Genomic DNA, 25,064 nt, shown 5'->3' with positions numbered 1-25,064 from the left:
CCTGTTGTGATGTTTAAATTTACATGTGACTGCAGCCCTCATTCTGATGCTTTCTGCTGGGCCAGTGTGCAAGCTTCCTGCTTGGTCACTGCCCTGGCACTGATTCAGGGCTGCTCTCTGAGAAGTGAAGTAGGCAGGGATGCCCCACATTGTGCTTGGATTGTGTATACTCCTTCACAATGTGCAATGACTTGCATTTACATAGCGCCTTTAACATGGGAAAAAATCCCAAGGCATTTCACAGGAGCATTAACAAGTACAACTCGACATTGAGCTGCATAAGGCGATATGAGGCCAGGCGATGTCAAGGTTGGTCAAAGAGGCAGGTGCTAAAGTATTGTCTTAAAGAGTGAAGGTGAGGGGTTTGGGAGGGGAATATCAGAGCTCCGGGCTGAGGAACGCCACTTGGAAAAGCGTCAAGGTTGGCAAGGGTACAAAGTGGACTCTGCCTGGAGGCTTCGATGTCCATTATTAAAAGAGAGAGTTTTATAGCACCATGACTGACTGCTGTGGCCAGGTCCTGAGGATGTATGGACCTGTGATAGGTGGACAAGAGGGAACGATATGACTCAACTTTGTTCTCATCAATCTCCCTGTTGTGGATGCATCTGTCCATTGATGGTAGAGGTCGGAGTGGCCGCTGCAGAGTCCTTGCAGATAGGAAGGCCCGTCTTCATGTTGAGGCTTTCATCCATTGTGTTGGGCAGCACAGTCACCATGCTGATTGGGACCGAGAAGCCTGCGCAAATATCCTTATCTTCAATAATGGGGGAGCCCAGCACATCAGTGCAAAAGATAAGGCTGAAGCGCTCACAGCAATCTTTCGTCAGAAGTGCTGACTGGATGATCCATCTCCAACTGCTCCAGAGGTTCCCAGCATTGCAGTCTTCGATTCAGTCGAAGGAACTGGACACTGTAAAGGTGACGGGTCCTAAAACATTCCGGTAATAGTACTGAAGGCTTGTGCTCCCCCAGCCAAGCTCTTCCAGTACAGTTACAACACCAGCAAAAATAACCAACCCCGGCATCTACCCAACAATGTGAACAATTGCCCAGGTATGTCCTGAACTCAAAAGGCAGGACAAATCTAACCCTGGCCAGTTACCTCCCCATCAGCCTATTCTTGACCATCAATTGTAGCTGCACCTTCTCTCCTAGATCCTTTCTTTGTCCAGGGGTTTCCAGGATATCTTTGAAACCCATCCCCTCTCAAAGTCCATCTCCATGGTAACATGAATCACATGGGCCTCATATCCTCGCAGAAATATTTAGCTCTTCTTGAGATTCCACTTTTGATTTTTTTATCTTGCAATTAAATGGACATTTTCAAGCAAAACTGTTCACATCTCGGCATTGTCAACACCTTCCTGGGTCTTTGGAGACTCGCGGTCCCACCACTGTAGACACAGATGCTGCCGCCATTTTCTGCAAACATGGATCTCAGTCATTGACAACCACGCTGCCCAGGCCTATCGCCAGGCAGATTTCTGAACACGCGACATGACGACCTTTACTTGACCCAGAATTAAAGACACAGTCCCAAAACACAGTCATAATTGTAACATTCTCAAATGTAATTTGGGTTGAGTGATTTATGCTGGCATTGCAAGTGATGTTCACATCACAGAGAAACGTGGAAACTACAAGCAGGAGTCGGCCTTTGAACTTGCTCCACCATTCAATCTGATCATGGCTGACCATCCAACTCAGTTCCCGATATCTCCCCCTAATCTTTGATCCCTTTAACCCTAAGAACGAGGAGATGGAGGGTTGCGAATGATCAGAGTGGCCATGATCTCATTGAATGGCAGAGCAGAGTCAATGGGCTGAATGGCCTAAGTCCTCAACTTCTTGTGGTCTAACTGTGTCTCACTCCTTCATGAAAACATTCATTGTTCTGACCTCAGCCACTTTCTATGGCAGAGAATTCCACAGGCTCCCCACACTCTGGGTGAACAAAGTTAAAAATCACCCGACACCAGGTTACAGTCCAACAGGTTTATGTGGACTGTAACTTTCAGGGTGCTGCTCCTTCAGGGAGCAACCTCCAAATAAACCGATTGGACTGTAACCTGGTGTCGGGTGATTTTTAACTTTGTCCACCCCAGTCCAACACCGGCTCCTCCGCATCATCTCTGGATGAAGACATTTCTCCTCATCTCAGTCCTAACTGGCCTTAGACTGTGACCCCCTGGTCATCAGGAATATCCTTCCTGTGTTTACCCTGTCTCGTCCTGTTAGAATTTTATAGGGTTCTATGGAACCCCCACCCTCATTCTTTTGAGAATTACTACAATGTGGAAACAGGCCCTTCGGCCCAACAAGTCCACACCAAACCTCCAAAGAGTATCCCACCCAAAACCATTCCCCTACCCTATATTTCCCCTGACTGATGCACCTAACCTACACATCCCTGAACACTCTGGGCAATTTAGCATGGCCAATTCACCTAACCTGCACGTCTTTGGATTGTGGGAGGAAACCCACACACAGACACGGGGAAAATGTGTAAACTCCACACAGTCAGTCGCCCAAGGCTGGAATCGAACCCAGGTCCCTGGCGCTATGAGGCAGCAGTGCTAACCACTGAGCCACCATGCCACCCTTTCTACTGAGCTCCAGTAAATATAGTCCTAACTGATCCAGTCTCTCTTTATACATCAGTCCTGCCATTCCCAGGGATCAGTCTGGGAAACTTTAACTGATGTTGGGTGGATGAATAAATATTTGCCAGTAAACCAGAGAAACTGCTTGGCGAGTGCAGGGTGATATTTTACGTCCACCTGAGAGGAGCGTGGATCAGACCGCTGCAGCATAATTAAACAGGGAAATGCTTTCCTGCTGCAAACTCACCAGCTGCAGGCCTCCCAAATCACAATTCCATTTCAAATTCACAATTCCCATGTCTTTCAATGTTCCTCCAACTAAAGTGCATCACCTCACACTTCACTGCAATGAACCTCATCTGTCACCTCTCCGCCCACCCCACCAACTTGTCAATGTCCTGTTGTGGAGCTCCACACTGTCCCCCTCACAGTTTGTAAAATCTGTCATCTGCAAATGTTTGCTCATGTTCCTGTGCAGCACCTTGCAGTGTATCACTTTATTAAGGGTGCTAATGACATGCGAGTTGTGGTTTGATGGTGATCGCGATTTTGTTTCAGGAAACTTCTCTTTTATGTACACGCTATGCTGCGACATCATTTTGAGTGGTTTTATTGTGAGTGATCAGGGACCTGCTGTGTCGATGATAACACTTTTTTTTAATGATTGAATAAAATTCTGTCCAACTGACTTGGAAGGTTTTGTGAAATGAGTTTGGTCAATGAAATAGCCAGTTGGAAAGAGGAAATAGACAGAATTCACAACTTAAGGCAGCTCTTGGGGTTAGTGGAGGGGGGGGGGGGGGGGAATGTGAGATTGAGGTCACTCTCCAATGAAGCAAACACTTAGTTTGGGGGTGAGAAGGCCTTCCTACAGCTGTACAGGGCTTTGGCAAGACCACACCTGGAGGATTGCGTGCAGTTTTAGTCTCCCTTAGTCTTGCCATAAAGGGAGGGCAGCAGGGGATCACTAGGCTGGTACCGCGGATGGCAGTTGATTCAACTGGGCCTGCATTCACTCGGGTTTAGAAGGACGAGAGGGGGCCTGATCGAAATGTGTAACATTCGAACAGGGCTGGACACTCTAGATGCAGGGAAGATGTTTCCCATGACAAGGGTGGGCTTCCAGAACAAGGGGTCATAATCTCAGGATACAGGGCAGGCCGTTTCAGGCTGAGGTGAGGAGAAATTTCTTCTCTCAGAGCCTGTGGAATTATCTGCGACAGAGGCAGTGGAGGCCAAGTCACTCAATATGTTTAAGAAAGATTTCTCATCGTAAAAGGCACCAAGGGATACATGGAGACGGTGGGAGTGTGGCATTGAGATCAAAGATCACCTATGACTATGCTGAATGGTGGTTCAGGCTCGATGAGCGGCCTAATCAAGTTAGGAAGAGAACTCCTATTTTCTCCTATCTTTTATGATTTTATTGGATGCTGGGGTAGACCTGAGAGGCTAGGAGGCCTACTCCTTCTCCGAATGCATTTCCTTGTAGTTAATGAAGAGGAAGATGGAGATTGTGTGGGTTAACAGCCACAGCGTGGGGAGTGGACTGGATGCACACACTACAAACACAAGGGATTTTAAGGAACGTCAGCCAATTAGGTTATCAAATTCAGTAACATTCTTGTGTCTTTTCCAGTTGATCTGAAGAGGGAGAGTAAAGAGAACCAATGGTTGGGTGTGACGGTCAAAAGCCAAGGAATTGGAGGGAAGGTTGTGGTAAGTTGTTCATAAAAAGGCAATGGTCTGGAGATATTACACATAAAGACAAGCTCAATCTGCTGAAAGATGCAGCTATACTTGTACACAGCTGTGAACCACTTCCAGTTCACACTGACTGAATGAATGAATTCAAAATCAATGTAATTCTCAAAAAGTGCCTTTAAGGGATTATTCAGGAGTGACATTAGAAATCATTATACAACACAGCTTTCAGACGTTTTATAAACCAGATAAGGTCTAAGGGGCAGCTTTTTCACATTAGACGGGGATGACTGTTTGTGAGTTGCCAGAGGGAGTGGTGGAGGCTGGTACAATGACAACATTTAAAAGGCATCTGGATGGGTATATGAATAGGAAGGGTTTGGAGGGATATGGGCCAAGTGCTGGCAGGTGGGACTAGATTGGGTTGGGATATCTGGTTGGCATGGACGGGTTGGACCGAAGGGTCTGTTTCTGTGTTGTAGGTTTCAGTGACTCTGAGGCAAATCATTGATGAAGTTACAAGAACAAAAAGATATAACTTTGTTTTGCCATTGTATCGCACATTTTAACAGCGCTGCTTTTGGTCGGTTGTGAGGGAATTATTCAACCTCAGAAGCTTCTGTGAGGACTTTAGGCAACTAAGTCTCTGGTCACCAAGTGAAAACAGTTGGGAACCTGGAATTGGCCTCAGAGCCTTGGAGGGAGTTCCACACGCCAAGTGTGTGTGCTTGTGTGAGGAAATGGGAGGGTCAGTTTGAAGGGCTTATTTCCTGACTTTTACTCCTTGTTTGTATGTTTGAAATGGAAGATTGACTGGCAGCTGGGGAACACTATCCCGACACTTAATAACATCTTCAGGGGACAAAGAGAATAGCGAAGAGTGGCAGAAGGCTTACGTTTTCAAAAGAATTGTTTTATTTATGGGATTCCTTTTAAGAATCACTGAGCCCGAGGGAGCCAAATAGCGCAAGGGATCTGTTAGCACGGGATCAAGGAAGAAAATCAACAGATGTTAGAAAGAATCATTTTCTTCTTGAAGTGTTTGAACTTGAAAAGGCATCTTGTTCGAGAGATTCCATCTGAAAAGCAAAACTAAACAGGGAAAATATCCTTTGGCAAATGCAGGCAGCTTTTTGGGGCAGTCCAAGCACATAATCAGCAGAAAGCTGAGCCTGTTGATAAGATCAAATCCCAATCAATCTTGTAATTTAAATTTGCGTGCCACCTTATGGTTGGCATCCAGTTTTACCCATACTCAGGTGGGCACAGTTAACAGGCGCACTGACCTTGCTGCAAGGTTGATTACACAGAGCCGTTAAGTGCAGTTGGGAATGAGGCGTTTATATTGCAAGAGTCCAGTCATAGAGTCATAGAGATGTACAGAATGGAAACAGACGCTTCGGTCCAACCCATCCATGCCAACCAGATATCCCAAACCAATCTAGGCCCATATCCCTCCAAACCCGTCCTCTGATCGAGACATCGAGGAATAGCAGTAGATGTGCAGTCAGATTGCTGGCCACCTTTTGTCAAAAGGACCGTGGCTAATATGAGGAAAAACTCCCTTTCATGTCCCAAGTGTTTTGGCTGTTGGAATGTGCTGCCTGAGAGCGTGGTGGAGGCAGACTCAATTCACCAGAGAATGGGATCATTATTGAAAGGGACACGAAGGAAAACAGGCAGGATTACAGAGCAAAGGCCAGGGAGTGGGCTTGTGAGGCGTTCGTTCAGAGAGCCAGCATGGGGTACGATGGGCTGAAGGGCATGTAGCCATTCTCTGATTCTGTTTTGTTTCTGGAGGGATCATTTTAAATCTAATCCAAATGAATACTCAGACATCTCCACGCTGCATTGGCGGCAAGGGTCCGAATGAAACACATTGGACAAATTAGCTCAATTTCCAGTGGCCATCAGTTAGTAGCATCCGACGTTACTAATAAGCTCCAGTCTAGACCAGTTGGGGTGAATGGCCTGTTTTGTGTGCTGTAGAATGCTATGCCATTTGTTGTAAGTGTTGGCACACTAAGCAGGGTTAACCAGCGGCCCTAGTTGAGCAGGAATGGGCAGGTAGGAGCTGAGGTTTATTTGATGTTCATCGTCGGAGCAGATCTATGTTCCTGACATTGAAATGGGATCCCAGCAATAGAATAATTCTCCTCACCTTCATGAGTACAATATCCCACCAGCTCCCACCATTCTCAACAAAAATCTAGTTGAAAGCCCATTTCTCTTTCTCCTCCCAAATCCTCTCTTCATGTACATGTCGATTCCTGACAGGATTGGAGCTCCCCAGCTGCTGGTCACTTTGAGCCTCTCACAATTCTTCACCTGCATCTTGTGGGGATGCTAGCAGACTGTTCGACTGCAGCGGCCAGCGCAGGCAAGCCCTGTCCCTGCCTGATGCCCACACGTGCACAGAAGCCACCAGCTGGTAGCGAGGGCGGTGCCCCTGGCTGGGCCTACCTCACCCACAGGCACTGCTTCCGACTGAAGCATTCCCCCGAGCCCCCTTGACTGCTGCTCCCATTGACACTGACTTGGCACAGAGGGCAAAACAAACCTAGGTTGGCACGGTGGCTCAGTGGTTGGCACTGCTGCCTCACAGTGCCAGGGCCCCGGGTTCAATTCCAGACTCGGGCTTCTGTCTGTGTGGAGTTTGCACTTTCTCCCCGTGACTGTGTGGTTTCCTCCAGTTTCCTCCCACAGTCCAAAGATGTGCAGGTTAGGGTGGATTGGCCATGCTGAATTGTCCCATAGTGTCCAGGGATGTGCAGGTTAGGGTGGATTGGCCATTCTGAATTGTCCCATAGTGTCCAGGGATGTGTAGGTTAGGGTGGATTGGCCATGCTGAATTGTCCCATAGTGCCCAGGGATGTGCAGGTTAGGGTGGGATTGGCCATGCTGAATTGTCCCATAGTGCCCAGGGATGTGCAGGTTAGGGTGGATTGGCCATGCTGAATTGTCCCATAGTGTCCAGGGATGTGCAGGTTAGGGTGGATTGGCCATGCTAAATTGTCCCATAGTGTCCAGGGATGTGCAGGTTAGGGTGGATTGGCCATGCTGAATTGTCCCATAGTGCCCAGGGATGTGCAGGTTAGGGTGGGATTGGCCATGCAGAATTGTCCCATAGTGTCCAGGTATGTGCAGGTTAGGGTGGGATTGGCCATGCTGAATTGTCCCATAGTGCCCAGGGATGTGCAGGTTAGGGTGGGATTGGCCATGCTGAATTGTCCCATAGTGCCCAGGGATGTGCAGGTTAGGGTGGATTGGCCATGCTGAATTGTCCCATAGTGCCCAGGGATGTGCAGGTTAGGGTGGGATTGGCCATGCTGAATTGTCCTATAGTGCCCAGGATGTGCAGGTTAGGGTGGATTGGCCATGCTGAATTGTCCCATAGTGCCCAGGGATGTGCAGGTTAGGGTGGATTGGCCATGCTGAATTGTCCCGTAGTGCCCAGGGATGTGCAGGTTAGGGTGGGATTGGCCATGCTGAATTGTCCCATAGTGCCCAGGGATGTGCAGGTTAGAGTGCATTGGCCATGCTGAATTGTCCCATAGTGCCCAGGGATGTGCAGGTTAGGGTGGATTGGCCATGCTGAATTGTCCCGTAGTGCCCAGGGATGTGCAGGTTAGGGTGGATTGGCCATGCTGAATTGTCCCGTAGTGCCCAGGGATGTGTAGGTTAGATGGATTAGCAATGGGAAGTGCAGGGTTACAGGGTAGGGGATGCTCTTAGAGGGTCGGTGTGGAGTCCAAGGGCTGAATGGCCAGCTTCCACACTGTTGGGACTCTATCTGCACTGTGTTGCCTAAATCTGGTGAAGTACTGGGAACTTGGAGAATGGTGTGTAACAAATATCACATCAGCAAAGATTGAACAGGCTTTTAGTGTTGTGTGGCAGGGCAGGGAGGAATCCCTTCTCTCTCAGAGAGAGAAGACTGAGGGTTGTGTCGATAAAGGTCTTTACAATGATGTCGAGTCGATCTACACGGTTCCAGTCAGGGAAATCTGGCAGAGAATTCAGGGAAAACTCCCTTTTCCAGAGAATTGGAGAATCAAGTGGCTGAGGGGAAGAGCATAGATACAAGAAAGGGCTCTTGTGGCACAGTGGTAGTGTCCTGTAGGCCAAGAGGCCCAGTTTCAAGGCCAAAGGTGTGTCATAACATAAAGCTCGATAAAGCCATGAGGGAGAAAAAGGATAGGGTGAGGTAAAGCAGTTCTCAGGGAACTTTGGGGAGAAAGCTAGTTGGTCTATGTTTAAGTGGGCGGGGTGAGGCTTGTGTGTTATTTAAATGCCAGCATGGTGTGGTTGGGCCTAATGGCCTAGTTCTGTGTTGTGAATGTGACCGAGGTGTCGTCTTTTCTTTCTCGTAGACCTGTGCCCATCGCTATGAGCTGAGGCAGCGTGTGAATCAGTCGGCGGAAACCCGCGACATGATCGGGCGCTGCTACGTGCTGAGCCAGGACTTGCAAATCCGAGATGAGCTGGATGGTGGTGACTGGAAGTTCTGTGAAGGCCGCACGCAGGGTCACCAGCGCTTCGGGTACTGCCAACAGGGCATCGCGGCAGGTTTCACACCAGACGAGCATTACATTTTATTTGGTGCCCCGGGCACGTACAACTGGAAAGGTCAGTCATTCCCGATGTTTGTGTGGGCATGAAACAAATTTGGCATCTTTGCTCTGGCAAGCAACATCAAAAGCATAAAAAGTGGGCAACAATTCTTACCACTGGCACTGCCCACACTTAACCTGGGCAACCACTATCACCCAGCAAGTGTTGCAAGCTCTTTCCCAACACTGTTGTCGTTGAATTTAAAGGTGTCACTTCAAGTACTATGCCAGGCTGTTGCGTCCCGAGCGATTTTAAAGCCAAGAGAAGCTGCTACTTGAGTCATGCCACCCCTCTCTGTGGTGGTCACACATACCAATGCCTACTCTGACTGCAAACACTGAGATAACCTGGCAAGGATCGTGTGGCACCTTGTACCCTCTGCCTATTCCTGCCCAGCTAGAGTAGCTGCCATTGGCACTCCGCACCTGCCCAAGATGCCAGGCTGAAGTGACAGGACATGCCTTCATTCCAGAACCATGCAGCCACATGGTAACCGTGGAAACACAAAGCTGTCAGAATTCCAATGTGCTTGGATGGTTTCTTTGTTGACAGAATTCCTGCAGGCCCCAAAAAACTGTGGCAGTGAATTGTCCTCTCAACCTTTAGATTCTAAGCCAAACCAATGGCATCCCAAGTCTGCTGTCCCTCCTAGGACTGTACAAAATGGGTTCCGTGCAGTTTTGACCCTGGTTCCCAGTGGCTCAGTGGGCATCTTAACTCAGAAATTGCCAAGGGTCACTGCCACTGAAGGTGGCAGCCTGGCATTGGCACGGATGGAGATGTGCTTTCTGAGCTTAAGCTGAATGGCACATTATTGGGCAGAGGGTGGTTTACTCTGTGTCAGCCGTAAACGCCCAAGTGTTTGCCTTGGCCAGCACTGAAACCTTCACTTAAAAAACAGTGGACAAAATCATTCCTTGTGAACAGCTGCTGAAGACAGTTATGAGTTCCAATTCATGATTTAAGAGTGACACGTATCCAAGTCTATATGAAATAGTTGTGAATGAAGAGATGTGTTACTGTCACCTCTGATGAGTTGTGCCCCGGAGGTTGGCATAAACCCTATCCAGGAGGCCCCGTGCTGGCACGGTCTCTGACTGTTTATTTCCAGAGCTGTCTGCTTTGTTTCTCAGTTGTGGAGAAAGGCTGTTTATGTTATACATTCCAACGGGAATAATTATTCCGGTTGCCCTGTGGACCCATTTTGTTTTGAAGTGACATGTTACCAACTATGTTGTTGGGGCAAAGTTTTAAAAGGCAAGCATTGTACAAGGTGTGCCTTATTTAAAGAGCAAGATGCCAACAAGGTGGTGAAGATGGTAGAGAAGCTACCGTTAGTCTTCATACCGAGAGGGCGCACATTTCGAGGGATCCCCTCCAAACTTTGGCAAATGACAGAATTCCCACACTCGCTGTTGATTTACATAGAGGGAAACCCTTCCCAATGGGAAAAAAAACACTCCGTCATTTCAAAAAGCAAAGTCGTGTTTGATTGTGTTAAGAAGATCATTAAGGAGCCAATATCTGGGCGGGAGGGGAGTGGGTCATGACCTCTCGAATCATCTTGAGGTTGGGCACTGCCACTCTGGAGGACCCACCTCTGTTTTGCGCCCAGGAACTTCCTGTTGCCCATCATCTTTGAGATCGAGGTTGGGCCCGCAAGTCTTGGCGCAGTTAGGTAAGTTGCCATTCTTTAGTCCCTCCCCTGGTCTGCTCCCTCGATGCCCTTTCCTGCAAATGTTGTCATTTCATGAGTCTACTTCCAGAGGTAACTCCTGCACTGACACCTTGGTCAACGGGACAGAAGTATTCCCATGCTGGGATGACTTTGTGGAGAGTTCTCTCTGGTCTAACTGGAATGCGGTGAGCCTAGTTGTGAAACCAGCAGATAAGGTGCAAGGACTTGGTTGACTCCAAAAGCCTGACACTTTTCGCATCAGAGAGTGGAGGGAGCTGGGCGGAAGTGAAGGCAGAGCACAAAGCCAGTCGGGAAGGTAAGTGATTGCTATTAGAGTGGGTGTGTTCTAGACCCCAGGTCCTACAAGGTAGGGCCTCCCTCCCTCCCTCCTCCTCTAACCTAAATTAAGAGTCCACAGACTTGCCCCAAAAAGAGCGTCCAAGGAAGTTCCTGTGGATTGAAGAATGAGTCTTTAGCTCAGGAGTCTTTGACAAGGAGGTTGAGTGAAGTGATTACGCCACAGTTGAAGAGGGTGAAGACATGACTGCCCAGCTGGTTCACTGTGCTACGTGCTTGATGTGGGAGGTCAACGACTCTGGTGTGTCTGGCTCATATAAGTGTGGAAAGTGTGTGCACATTCAGCTACTGACAGAGCATATTGCAGCACTGATGAAAGAACTCGAGGACCTTAGGCTCATCCGAGAGAACGAGATCTTTCTGGACAAGACCTTCAGCGAGGTTATTACACCAATCGTACCAGGAGAGAGCAGACAATGAGGAAGGCAGAGAGGAGACAGGTGTAAGAGACCCCGGGAGAAGTACCTGTCAGGAACAAGCTGAATCTTTTGGAAACAGTAGAGACAGATGACACTGCCAGTCCGCGAGGCGGCCAGGTCTGTCAATCAAAAGTTGACGTGAAGACAGAGCGGAAGAGTCGGACACCGCACAGAGCCGTGGTAATAGGGGACTCCATAGTGAGAGGAACTGACCGGGGTTTTTGTGGCAGCAGGCAGGACTTAAGGATGGTGTGTTGCCTTCCTGGTGCCAGGGTTAAAGACATCACAGACAGAGTGCAGGAAATCCTCAAGGACGAAGGTGAAGAGCCAGAGGTGGTGGTACATGTCGGCACAAATGATGTCGGGAAGAAGAGGAGGAACATACTACAGTGGGACTTTGGAGAACTAGGAAGAAGGCTGGAAAGCAGGACGTCCAGGGTGGTTATCTCCGGTTTGCTTCCAGTTCCTTGGGCTGGAGAGGCCAGAAACAGGGGGATAATGCTCTTGAACGTGTGGCTGGGGAACTGGTGCAGGAAGCAAGGATTTAAATTCTTGGATCACTGGGGTATGTTTTGTGGTAAGCATAAATTATACAAAAGAGACGGTTTGCACCTTAATAGGTTAGGGACCAGCATTCTGGCAGGCAGGTTTGTTACTGCAACACAGCTACGTTTAAACTAAGTAGCGGGGGGGAGGGGACAAACGGGATGTTTAAGAAGGAAATTGGAGGGAAAGTTAGAACAAGGGAAGTCAAGAAAGACAACTGTATCAATGAGGCAGAAAACTCAGAAAGGGATCATGCTGCAAGGTTGAGTGAAATAGGAGTGGATGGGAAGGGTGAGGGCAGTAACAAATTAAAAATACTATACATGAATGCATGAAGCATTAGAAATAAGATGGATCAGCTTGAGGATCTTTTGAAAATTGGCAGATACGATATTGTGGGGATAACTGAGACGTGGCTTCAAGTGGACAGGGCCTGGGAAATGAATATTCAAGGCTACACGTGCTATCGTAAGGACAGACTGACGGGCAGAGGGGGTGGGGTGGCCATGTTGGTAAGGGATGATATTCAGTCCCTTGCACGGAGAGGGGGGGGACCTAGAATCAGGGGATGTAGAGTCAGAATGGATAGAGCTGAGAAATACTAAGGGTAAAAAGACCCTCTTGGGAGTTATCTACAGGCCCCCAAACAGTAGTCTGGATGTTGGATGTAAGTTAAATCAGGAGCTGAAATTGGCCTGTCGCAAAGATATTATTACAGTTGTTATGGGGGATTTCAACATGCAGGTAGACTGGGAGAATCAGGATGGTATTGGACCTCAAGAAAGAGACTTTGTGGAGTGCCTCAGAGATGGATTCTTAGAACAGCTGGTGCTGGAGCCGACCAGGGAGAAGGCAATTCTGGATCTGGTATTGTGCATCGAACCAGAATTGATCAGGGACCTCGAAGTGAAGGAGCCATTGGGAAGTAGTGACCATAATACAATAAGCTTCAATCTGCAATTTGAGAGGGAGAGGGTACAATCGGTAGTGACAATATTTCAGCTGAATAAAGGGAACTATGGAGCTATGAGGGAGGAGCTGGCCAAAGTTCAATGGTGCAATACCTTAGCAGGGACGACAGTGGAGGAACAATGGCAGATATTTCTGGGTATAATGCAGAAGATGCAGGATCAGTTCATTCCAAAAAGGAAGAAAGATCCTAGGAGGAGGCAGGGGTGGCCATGGCTGACGAGGGAAGTAAAGAAACATATAAAGTGAAAAGAGAAAAAGTATAACATAGCAAAGATACGTGGGAAAACGGAGGACTGGGAAGCTTTTAAAGAACAACAGAGGATTACTAAGAAGGAAATACGCAGAGAAAAAATGAGGTACGAAGGTAAACTGGCCAATAATATAAAGGAGGATAGTAAAAGTTTTTTTAGGTATGTGAAAGGCAAAAAAATGGTTAAGACTAAAATGGGGCCCTTGTAGACAGAAACAGGGGAATATATTACGGTAAACAAAGAAATAGCAGACGAATTAAATTGGTACTTCAGATCTGTGTTAACTGGGGAAGACACAAGCAATCTCCCTGAGGTAACAGTGGCTGAAAGACCTGAACTGCAGGGAATTTATATTTGCCAGGAATTGGTGTTGGAGAGACTGTTAGGTCTGAAGGTTGATAAGTCCCCGGGGCCTGATGGTCTACATCCCAGGGTACTGAAGGAGGTGGCTCGAGAAATCGTGGATGCGTTGGTGATTATTTTCCAGAGTTCGATAGATTCGGGATCAGTTCCTGCGGATTGGAGGGTGGCTAATGTTATACCACTTTTTAAGAAAGGTGGGAGAGAGAAAGCAGGAAATTATAGACCAGTTAGTCTGACCTCAGTGGTGGGAAAGATGCTGGAGTCTATTATGAAGGATGAAATTACGACACATCTGGATAGTAGTATCAGGATAGGTCAGATTCAGCATGGATTTATGAAGGGGAAATCGTGCTTGACTAATCTTCTGGAATTTTTTGAGCATGTAACTCTGAAGATGGACGAGGGAGATTCAGTAGATGTAGTGTACCAGGACTTTCAGAAAGCTTTTGATAAAGTCCCACATAGGAGGTTAGTGAGCAAAATTAGGGTGCATGGTATTGGGGGCAAAGTACTGACTTGGATTGAAAATTGGTTGGCTGATAGGAAACAAAGAGTAGTGATAAACAGCTCCATTTCGGAATGGCAGGCAGTGACCAGTGGGGTAACGCAGGGATCAGTGCTAGGACCGCAGCTTTTTACAATATATGTTAATGATATAGAAGATGATATTAGCAATAACATTAGCAAATTTGCTGATGATACTAAGCTGGGTGGCAGGGTGAAATGTGATGAAGATGTTAGGAGATTACAGGGTGACCTGGACAAGTTAGGTGAGTGGTCAGATGCATGGCAGATGCAGTTTAATGTGGATAAATGTATAGTTATCCACTTTGGTGGCAAGAACAGGAAGGCAGATTACTACCTGAATGGAATCAATTTAGGTAAAGGGGCAGTACAGAGAGATCTGGGTGTTCTTGTACACCAGTCAATGAAGGTAAGCATGCAGGTACAGCAGGTAGTGAAGAAGGCTAATAGCATGCTGGCCTTCATAACAAGAGGAATTGAGTATAGAAGCAAAGAGGTGCTTCTGCAGCTGTACAGGGCCCTGGTGAGACCACACCTGGAGTACCGTGTGCAGTTCTGGTCTCCAAATTTGAGGAAAGTCATTCTGGCTATTGAGGGAGTGCAGCGTAGGTTCATGAGGTCAATTCCTGGAATGGCGGGACTACCTTACACTGAAAGACTGGAGCGACTGGGCTTGTATACCCTTGAGTTTAGAAGACTGAGAGGGGATCTGATTGAGACATATAAGATTATGAAAGGATTGGACACTCTGGAGGCAGGAAACATGTTTCCGCTGATGGGTGAGTGCCGAACCAGAGGACACAGCTTAAAAATACGGGGTAGACCATTTAGGACAGAGATGAGGAGAAATTTCTTCACCCAAAGAGTGGTGGCTGTGTGGAATGCTCTGCCCCAGAGGGCAGTGGAGGCCCAGTCTCTGGATTCATTTAAGAAAGAGTTGGATAGAGCTCTCAAGGATAGTGGAATCAAGGGTTATGGAGATAAGGCAGGAACAGGATACTGATTAAGGATGGGATCAGCCATGATCATATTGAATGGTGGTGCAGGCTCGAAGGGCCGAAGGGCCTACTCCTGCACCTTTTGTCTATTGACACAGAGGCCGTGCCTATAATCCAGGTCCTAATTTGGACGGTGTGTTGCGAAGTTAAGCTTTGTTTTCTCTGCTCGTTTTTTATTGTTTGACTTAACTCTCAATATTTTTAGGTAATGTTCGGACAGAACAGTTGAGTCATTCTTTGGTTCACTTGGGCATCTATGACGACGGTCCATATGAAGCTGGTGATGAAAGAAAGCAGGACGCTAATCTGATTCCTGTACCTGCCAATAGTTACTTAGGTAGGATTCCTATGCAGTGCAGACAGAGAGAGGTGACTGGAGGGTACTTTGAAACAGCTGAGGATTCCATTTCAGTTAAACAGTCTCATAATTTACCCCCAACCAGTTTCCTCCCCAGAATAAAATCGACTTCCCACACTGGTCAAAGGCATGCACTTTGATCCTGTCCCCTCCCACCTCATTAACACAGTGCCCCAAATTTTGTTGTGTTTCACAGGAACAGGTGAATCAGGGTGTATGGATGCCACGTGCAATGGGGTTCATGGTGTGCCAGGCTACTCTATTCCGTACCCAAGGCCTGCATTTGCCTTGCCTCTGTGAGTGGCATCACAATGCATTGTGGTTCTGCCATGCCAACCTCTGCACCTATTGCCTTCCTGCCCAAGCTTCACACAGTGCCCACCCTGGCACCTTCACAGCAGAACCTGTTGCCCCCTTTGGCAGTGCCACTTTGCAACTTCCTGGGAGCAGGAACTGCAATGGAAGTAACACAGGCCTGTCTTGAGCAGTGAATGAATCCCTGCTGGTTTGCACAGCAATTCTTTTCCCCCTGGTGATTGGAAAGTTATTTTCATGACTGTTTAACCTTGAGGCGAACCCTCAGTTGCTCATTCAGTCACTTCTTTCTGTCGGGCCTTACCTTTTTGATGCTAACTCATCTTCTTCTTCTCCCTTCTTCTTCCCCTCCCCATCCATCTTGAATGCACAGGTTTAATATTTCTGACAACTACCAGTAGTTCAGACCCTGATCAGTTGGTTTACAAGACACCGGACCCAGCTGAGAAACCAGCGCGGAGTTCTCACGACGTAGCCCAACATAGTTACTTAGGTTTGTAACTGCGCATGTGGCAGGGCAAGTGTGCAGCCATTCCCTCTTGTGTCTAGTATCTGTGTCCAAAACATTTTTGTGAGGGCAAAAGAAAGATCAAAACCCAAATCAAATTTCTATGTTGTTGTGTTTCATTTACAAGCCTCCACATTTCTGCACACTTTGAGGGCCACATGAATGTCACTGCTTCCTGTTGGTCAGGTTCCTTCGGGTAACACAAAAGCCAAACGGTCAATCCAAAATCAAGATGGCCGCTTTCAATCAAAATTGTAGCAGCCTGCCACAATGGTTAAGCAGAGCTTCTCTGTCGTAGCAACAGGGTATTTTAAATACAGTTAAGTGGATGAAGAGGTGGCAGTTAGATAATATTTTGGGAGAGTAATCCTATTCTGATGTCTGGAGGTCCATAAAGGTTGTTTCGGTTGCTGCCATCCAGGGTCTCTCTGCAACATGGGAAAACAATGAGTCACATTCTTGATCAGGCCCATTTTATTCTCATTGAACAAAAGGTGAATTTGTTTGTTTCGGAAACAGATATAAATAGATCCAGCTCAGTTCAAGCTTGTAAGTAGGGAGTCTTTGAAGGTCCAGTTTCCTTGACAGGCGTTAGATAATTGTCAGGGAAGCCCTTAACCCATGCCTTCAAGGAAGCTGTCTTGTTAAGAGTAGCACTATAGGTGCTGAAGGAGCCACATGGAAGCAGTGATGTTGCGTGTGAGTTGTGTGTACAGCCCACAACATTGTAACAGACTGCCGAATTGACTTTAACAAGCCATTCTGCCCCAAGCTCTGGTGATACCAAAGGAGTGTTTGTGCATTAGTTGGAAGTCAGCCCAGTCAAAACCAGCTACACTCAATTCCGGTAGTCCATTACACAGTTGGCTGTATGGCTGCCTGCCATTGTGCCAACAAGGAGTGCTTTCCGTTGTTCTGCATGCGATGGTACCAGAGTAACACCAGTGTGCCAGGGTTCAGTGCCTGCTCTCAGCACCGAACCCTGGTGCCTTCCACATGGAAAGGATGGATGAAAGGAAATGTGTCTTTCAGCATTTCAAGGTTGGTCACTTGAAATATGTCCCCGATATTGGGAAATGTTGCGGAACCACTCCCAGGTAGATGTGGCAAATTGACATAGTCATGCGTTCCACAAAGTGGATTTATTGATGGCAGGGTGAGGAGGGGTCCTTGTTCGTGAATGACTGAGAGTAAACATGCAGGTATAGCCAGCAGTGAGCAAATGTTATATTGGCGTAGCACAGCAAGGTTGGAGTTTAAGGAAATCCTGCTGCGTTTCAACAGGGCATTGGTGAAACCATATCTGAGGCACTGCCGGCAGTACCTGTTTGAGAGGGGCTGCAAGAAAGGGTCATTAGATCGCTCTCTTAGCTGAGAGGGTTGTCCTATGAGCAGAGGTTGTGTGGAATGGGCCTGTGTTTCTGGGGTCTGGAGGAATGGGAATCAAAGCATAGAACATTTGTCGAGGGTTTAACCAGGCCAGATGCTGTGAGGCTTTTTCCCCAGCAGGACAGTCTGGAACTAAGAGGGATCTCCTAATGATGAGGGAATGGCCATATCAGACTAAGCAACGCTTTACTTGGTGGGTGGCAGATGTGTGGAATTCCCTCCTCCAGAGAGTTGTGGGTACTCAGTTGTCTGGAATGTGTAAGATAGTTAAGTCAAAGATCTCCCTTCTGATTTGGAGCACTATTTCATGACTTGCTGGGTCAAAATCCAGGAATTCCCTCCCTCAGGGCATTGTGGGTCTACCCACAACACATGGACTGCAGCGGTTCAAGAAGGCAGCTTACCCCCACCTTCTCAAGGGGGCAACTAGGGACGGGCAATAATTACTGGGCCCAGCCCGTGACTCCCACACCCCATGGATAATTAACAATAAAAACTGAAGTTCAGCATGATCTTATTGACTGACGGCACAGGCTATTTATGGTTTTTTTTTCTCTTAAAAAAGGAATAAGGCTCATTTTCGGAAATCTTTAACTGCAGATTGGAGGTAGTGAGGCTGGAAGAAATTCCTCTCCCCTCTAATGCCTGGGTAAGGTTCACTATAATTTTCAACTTCCACAGACATCTTGTAATCGAAGCTGACCCACGAATTTATGATCGGACTTATGGGGTAACTAACCTCAATGCACCCATTTTAGGGCATATTTGGGGCCTATTATATTAACAACATCCTTTGTCCCAGAAAAACTTGAAAGTGTTTGGACAGTACAGTGGCTCTGGTTAGCACTGCTGCCTCACGGTCCCAGGTTCGATTCCAGCTTCGGATGACTGTGTGGAGTTTGCTCCGGCTTCCTTCCACAATCCAAAGATGTGCAGGTCAGGTGAATTGGCCATGCTAAATTGCCCGTAGTGTTAGGTGGATTAGTCAGAGGGAAATGGGACTGGGTGGGTTACACTTTGGCGGGTCAGTGTGGACTTATTGGGCCGAAGGTCCTGTTTCCACACTGTAGGGAATCTAAAAAAAGCTATTTGAGGGCTGTTTTTCAGGTATCTAAGCTGCCACCTAAAACAGGGTCCATGCATATGCAAACAAGCAGATCATATTTTAGGTCCCTGGGAGGAAAATGGGCTACTGGCAAAAAAAGCATTTTTAAAAAAAAAAATGTATTTGCTCTCACTTATTATTTACAATCAGGCCTGAGGCCCAGTCTTGGGCCTTTTGGTTCAGGTCTGTGTTGGCACCTTCAAGTCCAAAAGCAAGCACCAACAAATTCGCTCCTGGGAATCGTGAATTCTAGTTCAATTCCACATCTCAGGATACACGGTAGGCCGTTTGGAACTGAGATGAGGAGAAATGGCTTCACGCAGAGAATGATGTCTTGAGTTGAGGATCAGAGGTGTCTAATTGTTAACTCAGGGCCTGTTTTGATGTTGGAGTCAAGGTATAGTGTTGGACAGAGTAGCGAGAGCTGTGGTCCGTGACCTGAGCTGTATCTGATTAGGAAGCACTTGATGGTGAATGCAAAAGTGGAAAAAGATCAGGCTCCTCTGTCAAATATCTCTCGTGTTGAGGGGTATTGAAAATGTGACGCATGGCCGTTCAGGAGAATCAGTGTCCGTTTCTCAAATATCCAGGATCCTATATTTCAAGAGACCAATATTTTCACATTTACTTTGGAAATAATAACAAGCATGCACCCTGCCCACGTGGATTTTTCAGCATCTCCTTGTACTTTGCCCATGTGATTCACTGTCTCTGGCATGTTTTGCCTGTTGCATGTTTCTGCTGGCTTGTTGTGTTGCCTGGGACACTTGTCATGTCATTCCTAGTCTTTGTCTCCACCTCTTCATCAATATCCTTAAAGCAGTTGCACTGACTGACTCCTATCGCTGGCATACACCACTTTGCTGGGCTGTGGGATAACTGGAGGGGCACAGTCCAGGAGCAGAGATGAAGTTGCAAATGGGATGGGTGTCAGGGTTTGATTCCCTGTCTATGCTGCATGAGTTGACTTGGGAGGCAATGATGGTGGTGACGTGATTGGCCTCTAGAGGGCCACAGACCCTCCGGAGATGGGGGATGGAACCAGCCTAACCTCTGTTCCTGATCATTGTCCCATGTCTGGAACCAAATGGCCCATAGTCAGGGGGCTTTGACTAAATCTTGGGAGAAATAATGGAGGACAGCCAACATCAATGGAGGCAGATTCCAAAATGCTCTCTTTGAGAGAGAGAGAGAGAGAGAGAGATGGATAAATGCAACGGGTATTGGGGGGGGGGGGAGTGGATTGGGGTGGGAATGGAATCAGAGGTAGCTTGTCTCAATGGTGATCTTGGTTTAACCAGGTCATGAGATCCAAGTAACCAGTTAACCCCAGTTCCTTATCCATGCCATCATCACTTTTGTGTTTAATGCTCTCAAAATGGCTGACTTGTCAAGTAAAGGCTTGGATTGCTCAGAGTAACTCTAGTCCTGTCACTGGCCATTACAGTTGCATCACCATATTGCACGACCAGTCTTGCCATCAATATATGCCAGTATTTTGGCATCGCTCTGATTTGCATTGGCACCTGATGTCATCGAGCAAAACCTTCCATTCCCCAAATTGCTGCCCGCTTGCTTGAACTGTCATAACAGCAACGAGAAACAAAATCCTTTGCTTTGGTCAATTAATGACCAGTCATTTGGGGTGTTCATTGCACAGTCCTTTCACCATCTTGGAGACGCCTGTGATGTTTCATCCTATCCAGCACGTCCTCTCACACGCCTTTATAGCTTCTGCAAAGCAGACCATTCTGTGTTTTGCATGGGTTTGGGGCTAGCGAAGGGTGAGCACCTTGCACATGAGAGTGTACTTTTACCCTCGTTTTTAACACAACACCCAGCATCTTGAAGAGCACTTCATGCTCGGGTAACCATGGCAACCCTGCAGTGGAGGAGGAAAGGAAAAAAGATGATTCTTAAGCGACAAATGAACCTTGAGTTTGTTTATTGTTCACTAACTTAAAGTTGAATTCTCCAATTTGCTTCATCACTTTGAGGGGGGTTATGTAGTGCAGGTGTATCCTATTTAGTCTTTGAGGAGTAACGATTGGGGTGACAAATCTAAACCGAAATGAACTGCACTGTAGGAGCCCACAGTGAGGTACAGCTCATTGGATCTGAAGAAGACGAGTTGTCAAAAGCCACCTCGAACAGGTCAAAGTTCATTTAACAAGACGTTTGATCAGTGACACATGTTATTGTTTACCAGCGAGTCACTTTTCCAAAGCAGTGTTCATCAAGGCTTCTGAATGTAGGGAAATTAGAGAGTTGTATTTTATGTTAATGTCACAGACTGTCTTCTCTTCCACATTTCCCAATATGAACAAAGGCCTGATGGCACAGCTGAGTGTGGGGATTCACCAGGTGAGGAACTGTAGGCTTGAACCACCCCATAGTCCAGATCAGAGTGGTGCTGGGAAAGCACAGCAGGTCAGGCAGCGTCCGAGGAGCAGGAGAATCGACGTTTCGGGCAAAAGCCCTTCGTCAGGATTTCCAGCATCTGCAGTCCTCAATTCTGCCTAACTGATTTGAACCACCCCATTACCCAGCAAATTGTCACTCTAGTGCTCTTCTGCCAAAGTCCTTAAATTGTCCTCTGTGCTGGTTCAAACAGCTCACAATAACAGAAAGGCTCAGTCCTATCAAACCAAACCGAGGAATAAAATGAGCAAAGGGCTTTCTCGACAACATTGCACTGAAAAGGCCAGATCTCCCAGTTAACCAACTCTTGCAGAACAAGCCCTAACGTTTACATCCAAAGGAGCTTATTGTAAATTGTCCTATTCATGCAGGTTGTCCATCAATGTATCAGGAGAGAATCTCATATCCAGTTTTCTTGTTAAAACTCAAGACATATCTGCATTATGTCAAGAGGCGGCCCTTTATCTGTAGGGTTCAGAGATGCTGACTGAGCCATTGTAACTGCTGAAAGTTTGAATTCTAAACCCAGGATTGTAAAACCAATCTTCCCAAAATAAAACAAGGAGACAAGAGCCAGAACAGAAGTGAAAATCCATTTTAAAGTATTTACTAACAGGGCTAAAGGCTGGAAATTATAAACCTATTCCCTTGAGAACATTGGATTCAAGGTAGTCTAGTCAATGTGGTTAAAAAGCCAAAAGGCTTCATAGGGTCATTACTGAGAAACTCTCGTGCAGGAATGACAAACAAAAGGACACAACCTGAACATGAGAAATGAGGAAATGTTTTGCCAGACTGATTCCTGGGATGACAGGGTTATGCGTAGGGAGAGGTTGAATCAGTTAGGATTATATTCACGAGAGTTTAAAAGAATGAGGGAGAGCTCATAGAGACTGATAAAATTCTAACGGGACGAGACAGGGTCAATGCAAGAAGGATGTACCTGATAACTGGGGAGTCCAGAACCAGGAGGTCAGAGTTTAAGGATATGGGGTAGGCCAGTTCAGACTGAGATGGGGAGAGATGTCTTCACCCAGAGAATGGGGAGCCTGTGGAATTCTCTGTCACAGAAAGTGGTTGAGGACAAAGCATTGAAGGTTTTCAAGAAGGAGTTAGAGATAGTTCCCAGGGCTAAAGGGATCAAAGGATTTGGGGAAAAAAGAGGGAATGGCTATTGAGTTGAATGATCAGCCATAGTTGTAATGGATGGTGTAGCAGGCTCGAAGGGCCAAATGGCCTACTCCTGCCCCTTGCTTCTATGTTTCTGTGTTAATTGTAAAACTGTCTCCCCTAAAAGGCTGTGGATATTTAGGGTTGATTTTTCCAGCTTGAAATGCATACAGGTGAGGTAAGAGGACCAAGGGAACTTGAACCAAGGCAGGCAAATGGAGTTGAGCTGCAGCTAAGCAATGATCCAACTGAGAGCTGGAGCAGCTTCCCGGGGCTGAATGGGCTCCTCCAGTACTAATTGGAATGAGGTCAGCCAGGAGGACCTCATAGAATCTGAGTTCCCTGATTAGGGCTGTTAACCTGGTCCAATCAGGGAGCTCCGGCTGACAGATATGAACAGGAGAGTCAGAGGTTCTATTCACTCTGAGAGCTCGGGGCGGCACGGTGGCTCAGTGGTCAGCACAGCTGCCTCACAGCGCCAGGGTCCCAGGTTCGATTCCAGCCTCGGGCGGCTGTCTGTGTAGAGTTTGCACATTCTCCCCGTGTCTGCGTGGGTTTCCTCCGGGTGCTCTGGTTTCCTCCCACAGTCTAAAGATGTGCAAGTCAGGGTGGATTGGCCATGCTAAATTGCCCATGCTAAATTGCCCATAGTGTTAGCTGCATTAGGCAGGGATAAATATAGAGTAGGGGAATGGGTCTGGGCTCGGTTACTCTTCGGAGGGTCGGTGTGGACTTGTTGGGCCGAAGGGCCTGTAGGGAACCTAAAAAAGAAGCTGGCTCTGAGGGAGCTGGATCAGAGTCAAGGACTCTCTATGTGTGAATAACGAGTGACTTGGTGGGGGGATACCAGTCTCTATTGGTTAGTTCACCTCCTGTTTCTTTTCTTTTTTTTAACCTCTGACACTCCTGTTTATTTTCTTTTCTCTTTTTCCCCCCAGCACCCATGTGTGTGTGTGTGTGTGCGGGTGTGAGACACAGTGAAAGATACAAGGTGTACAAATCTTTATTCAAATTCCCACCACCAGGAAGATAGGAAAACACCCGAGTGGCCGGTGACAAACACTGCCCTTCACATCAAAGGGCAATGCTGTGTGATCAAAACAGTGAAGGGGAGGGCAGGGACTAAATCAAAATAGAGTTGGAGGGAGAAATGATGCACTCCATTCCCTGCGGCGCCCACCTCTCCCTGAACAACTCCAGGGTGTTGGTCGACACCGCGTGCTCCTTCTCCAAGGACACCCGGGCCCTAACGTAACCGCGGAAGAGGGGCAGGCAGTCGGCCCTAACGACCCCCTCCACGGCCCGCTGCCTCGACCTGTTGATGGCCAGTTTGGCCAGGCCCAGGAGCAGACCCACGAGGAGGTGGTCAGACCTGCCCTCCCCCCTCTGGACTGGGTGTCACGTCCTGTTTCCACTGTGTTGATGATAAGTGCCTCCAACTAATGTTGATGTGATGTCAAGGACCTTTTCTGCATTACAACATTGAAATGTTTCAAATAAATTATAAGACTGTAAGATACAGGAGCAGAAGTAGGCCATTCAGCCCATAGAGTCTGCCCCACCATTCGGTGCGATAGGGGCTGATCTGATCATCCTCAACCCCACTTTGCTGCCTTCCCTCTATAACTCTTCCTGATTAAAAATCTACCTCAGCCTTGAAAATGCTTAACGACCCAACCTCGACAGCCCTCTCTGAATTCCACAGATTCACTTGCCTCTGAAGAAAGTTCTCCTCATCTTTGTCACAAATGTGTGACCCCGTTATTCTGAGATGATGCCCTCTGGTCTGAGACTCCCTCAGCAAATTGTCAGCTTGTGCACAGTGTCCCTCGGGCTGCCAGCAGTCTATGGGTTAAATGCAAGGGGAACCGATTGCTGTTTTAGATATTTTCTTCCAGCATTTTCAAAAGAAGATTGAAATGTTACCAACAGTTCTAAATTTACACATGATGTAAATAGGATACAGTGCTGCTTTCTGATATATTTATAGCTCTGACAGGATTTAACCAAATCATGACTAACTGAGAATATTAGGAACACACCTAGGGAAGCAGGGTGTACCACACCCAGCGTATACCAGCACAGATTCAGGGATTGCATTTGATGGGGCTTCCTATCATGGAAACTATCCAACAAACAAACCCAAGACACTTCTTGCTTGTAAAAGACTATATTTACATATATTTGAGGCACATGGGGAAGTCCAATAACTGAACAGACCCCCATTTGACCTCAGATGGTCATCTTTCCCCACTGCGCCTTGGCAGCAGCTGCCCTAGACTTTAGTGTGTCCCTCAACATGTAGGCCTAGTCCTCGGAATGTGCCAGTGTGCAACACTCGCTTGGCGTCAACTCCCCGCTCTGGAAGATCAACAAATTTCAGGCAGACCAAAGAGCGTCTATCACCGATGGTCCTCCATGGAGAGTGTATGAACTCCTGGCATATGGAGCATATACCACTTCCATGGTAGAGACCATCTTGCGCGTGGGCTGCTCTGTGTAGGTGACTCCATCCCAGACTACACTCCCAGGAATGCCTCCAGTGCTGCTTGTTCCACATGGGTCTCCTCATATACCATACCCAAGAGTTGGTAACCTCGAGTGTGTACAGAGGCCTCTCCTCCTCTGCCATTGCTTCTAGGAGGCCACTAGGAGGCATGCCAAGATGATTTGTTGTTCCATTTTTCTGTGCCTTCGCTCATGGTGTGACCTTGGTTTGACACCTTCCTGGGTCCTCATGGCCAAGATATCAAACTTAGAACAAA

General features: G+C 47.3%; 1 protein-coding gene across 3 annotated transcripts in view; it reads left to right on the top strand.

Annotated features, from left to right (window-relative positions):
- The window catches only part of LOC122543254 (integrin alpha-7-like), a 185,759-nt gene that overhangs the window by 87,370 nt on the left and 73,325 nt on the right, over positions 1–25,064 (top strand). For 2 of the 3 annotated variants that reach the window (XM_087985510.1, XM_087985509.1), the window contains exons 3-5: positions 4,246–4,325; positions 8,684–8,939; positions 15,239–15,370. In XM_087985510.1, the coding sequence (XP_087841636.1) occupies positions 4,246–4,325; positions 8,684–8,939; positions 15,239–15,370 (468 nt within the window). Of the gene's footprint in view, positions 1–4,245; positions 4,326–8,683; positions 8,940–15,238; positions 15,371–16,079; positions 16,200–25,064 lie in introns of all 3 variants that reach the window. The other variant, XM_087985511.1, reaches the window with a different exon arrangement.

Source organism: Chiloscyllium plagiosum, unplaced genomic scaffold, assembly GCF_037043375.1.
Source record: "Chiloscyllium plagiosum isolate Xiang-an unplaced genomic scaffold, Cpla_swu_hap1 HiC_scaffold_53X, whole genome shotgun sequence".
In the NCBI taxonomy this organism is placed as follows: Eukaryota; Metazoa; Chordata; class Chondrichthyes; order Orectolobiformes; family Hemiscylliidae; genus Chiloscyllium; species Chiloscyllium plagiosum.
The sequence above is the reverse complement of the archived record's forward strand: the minus strand, read 5'-3'. Positions and strand labels throughout refer to the sequence as shown.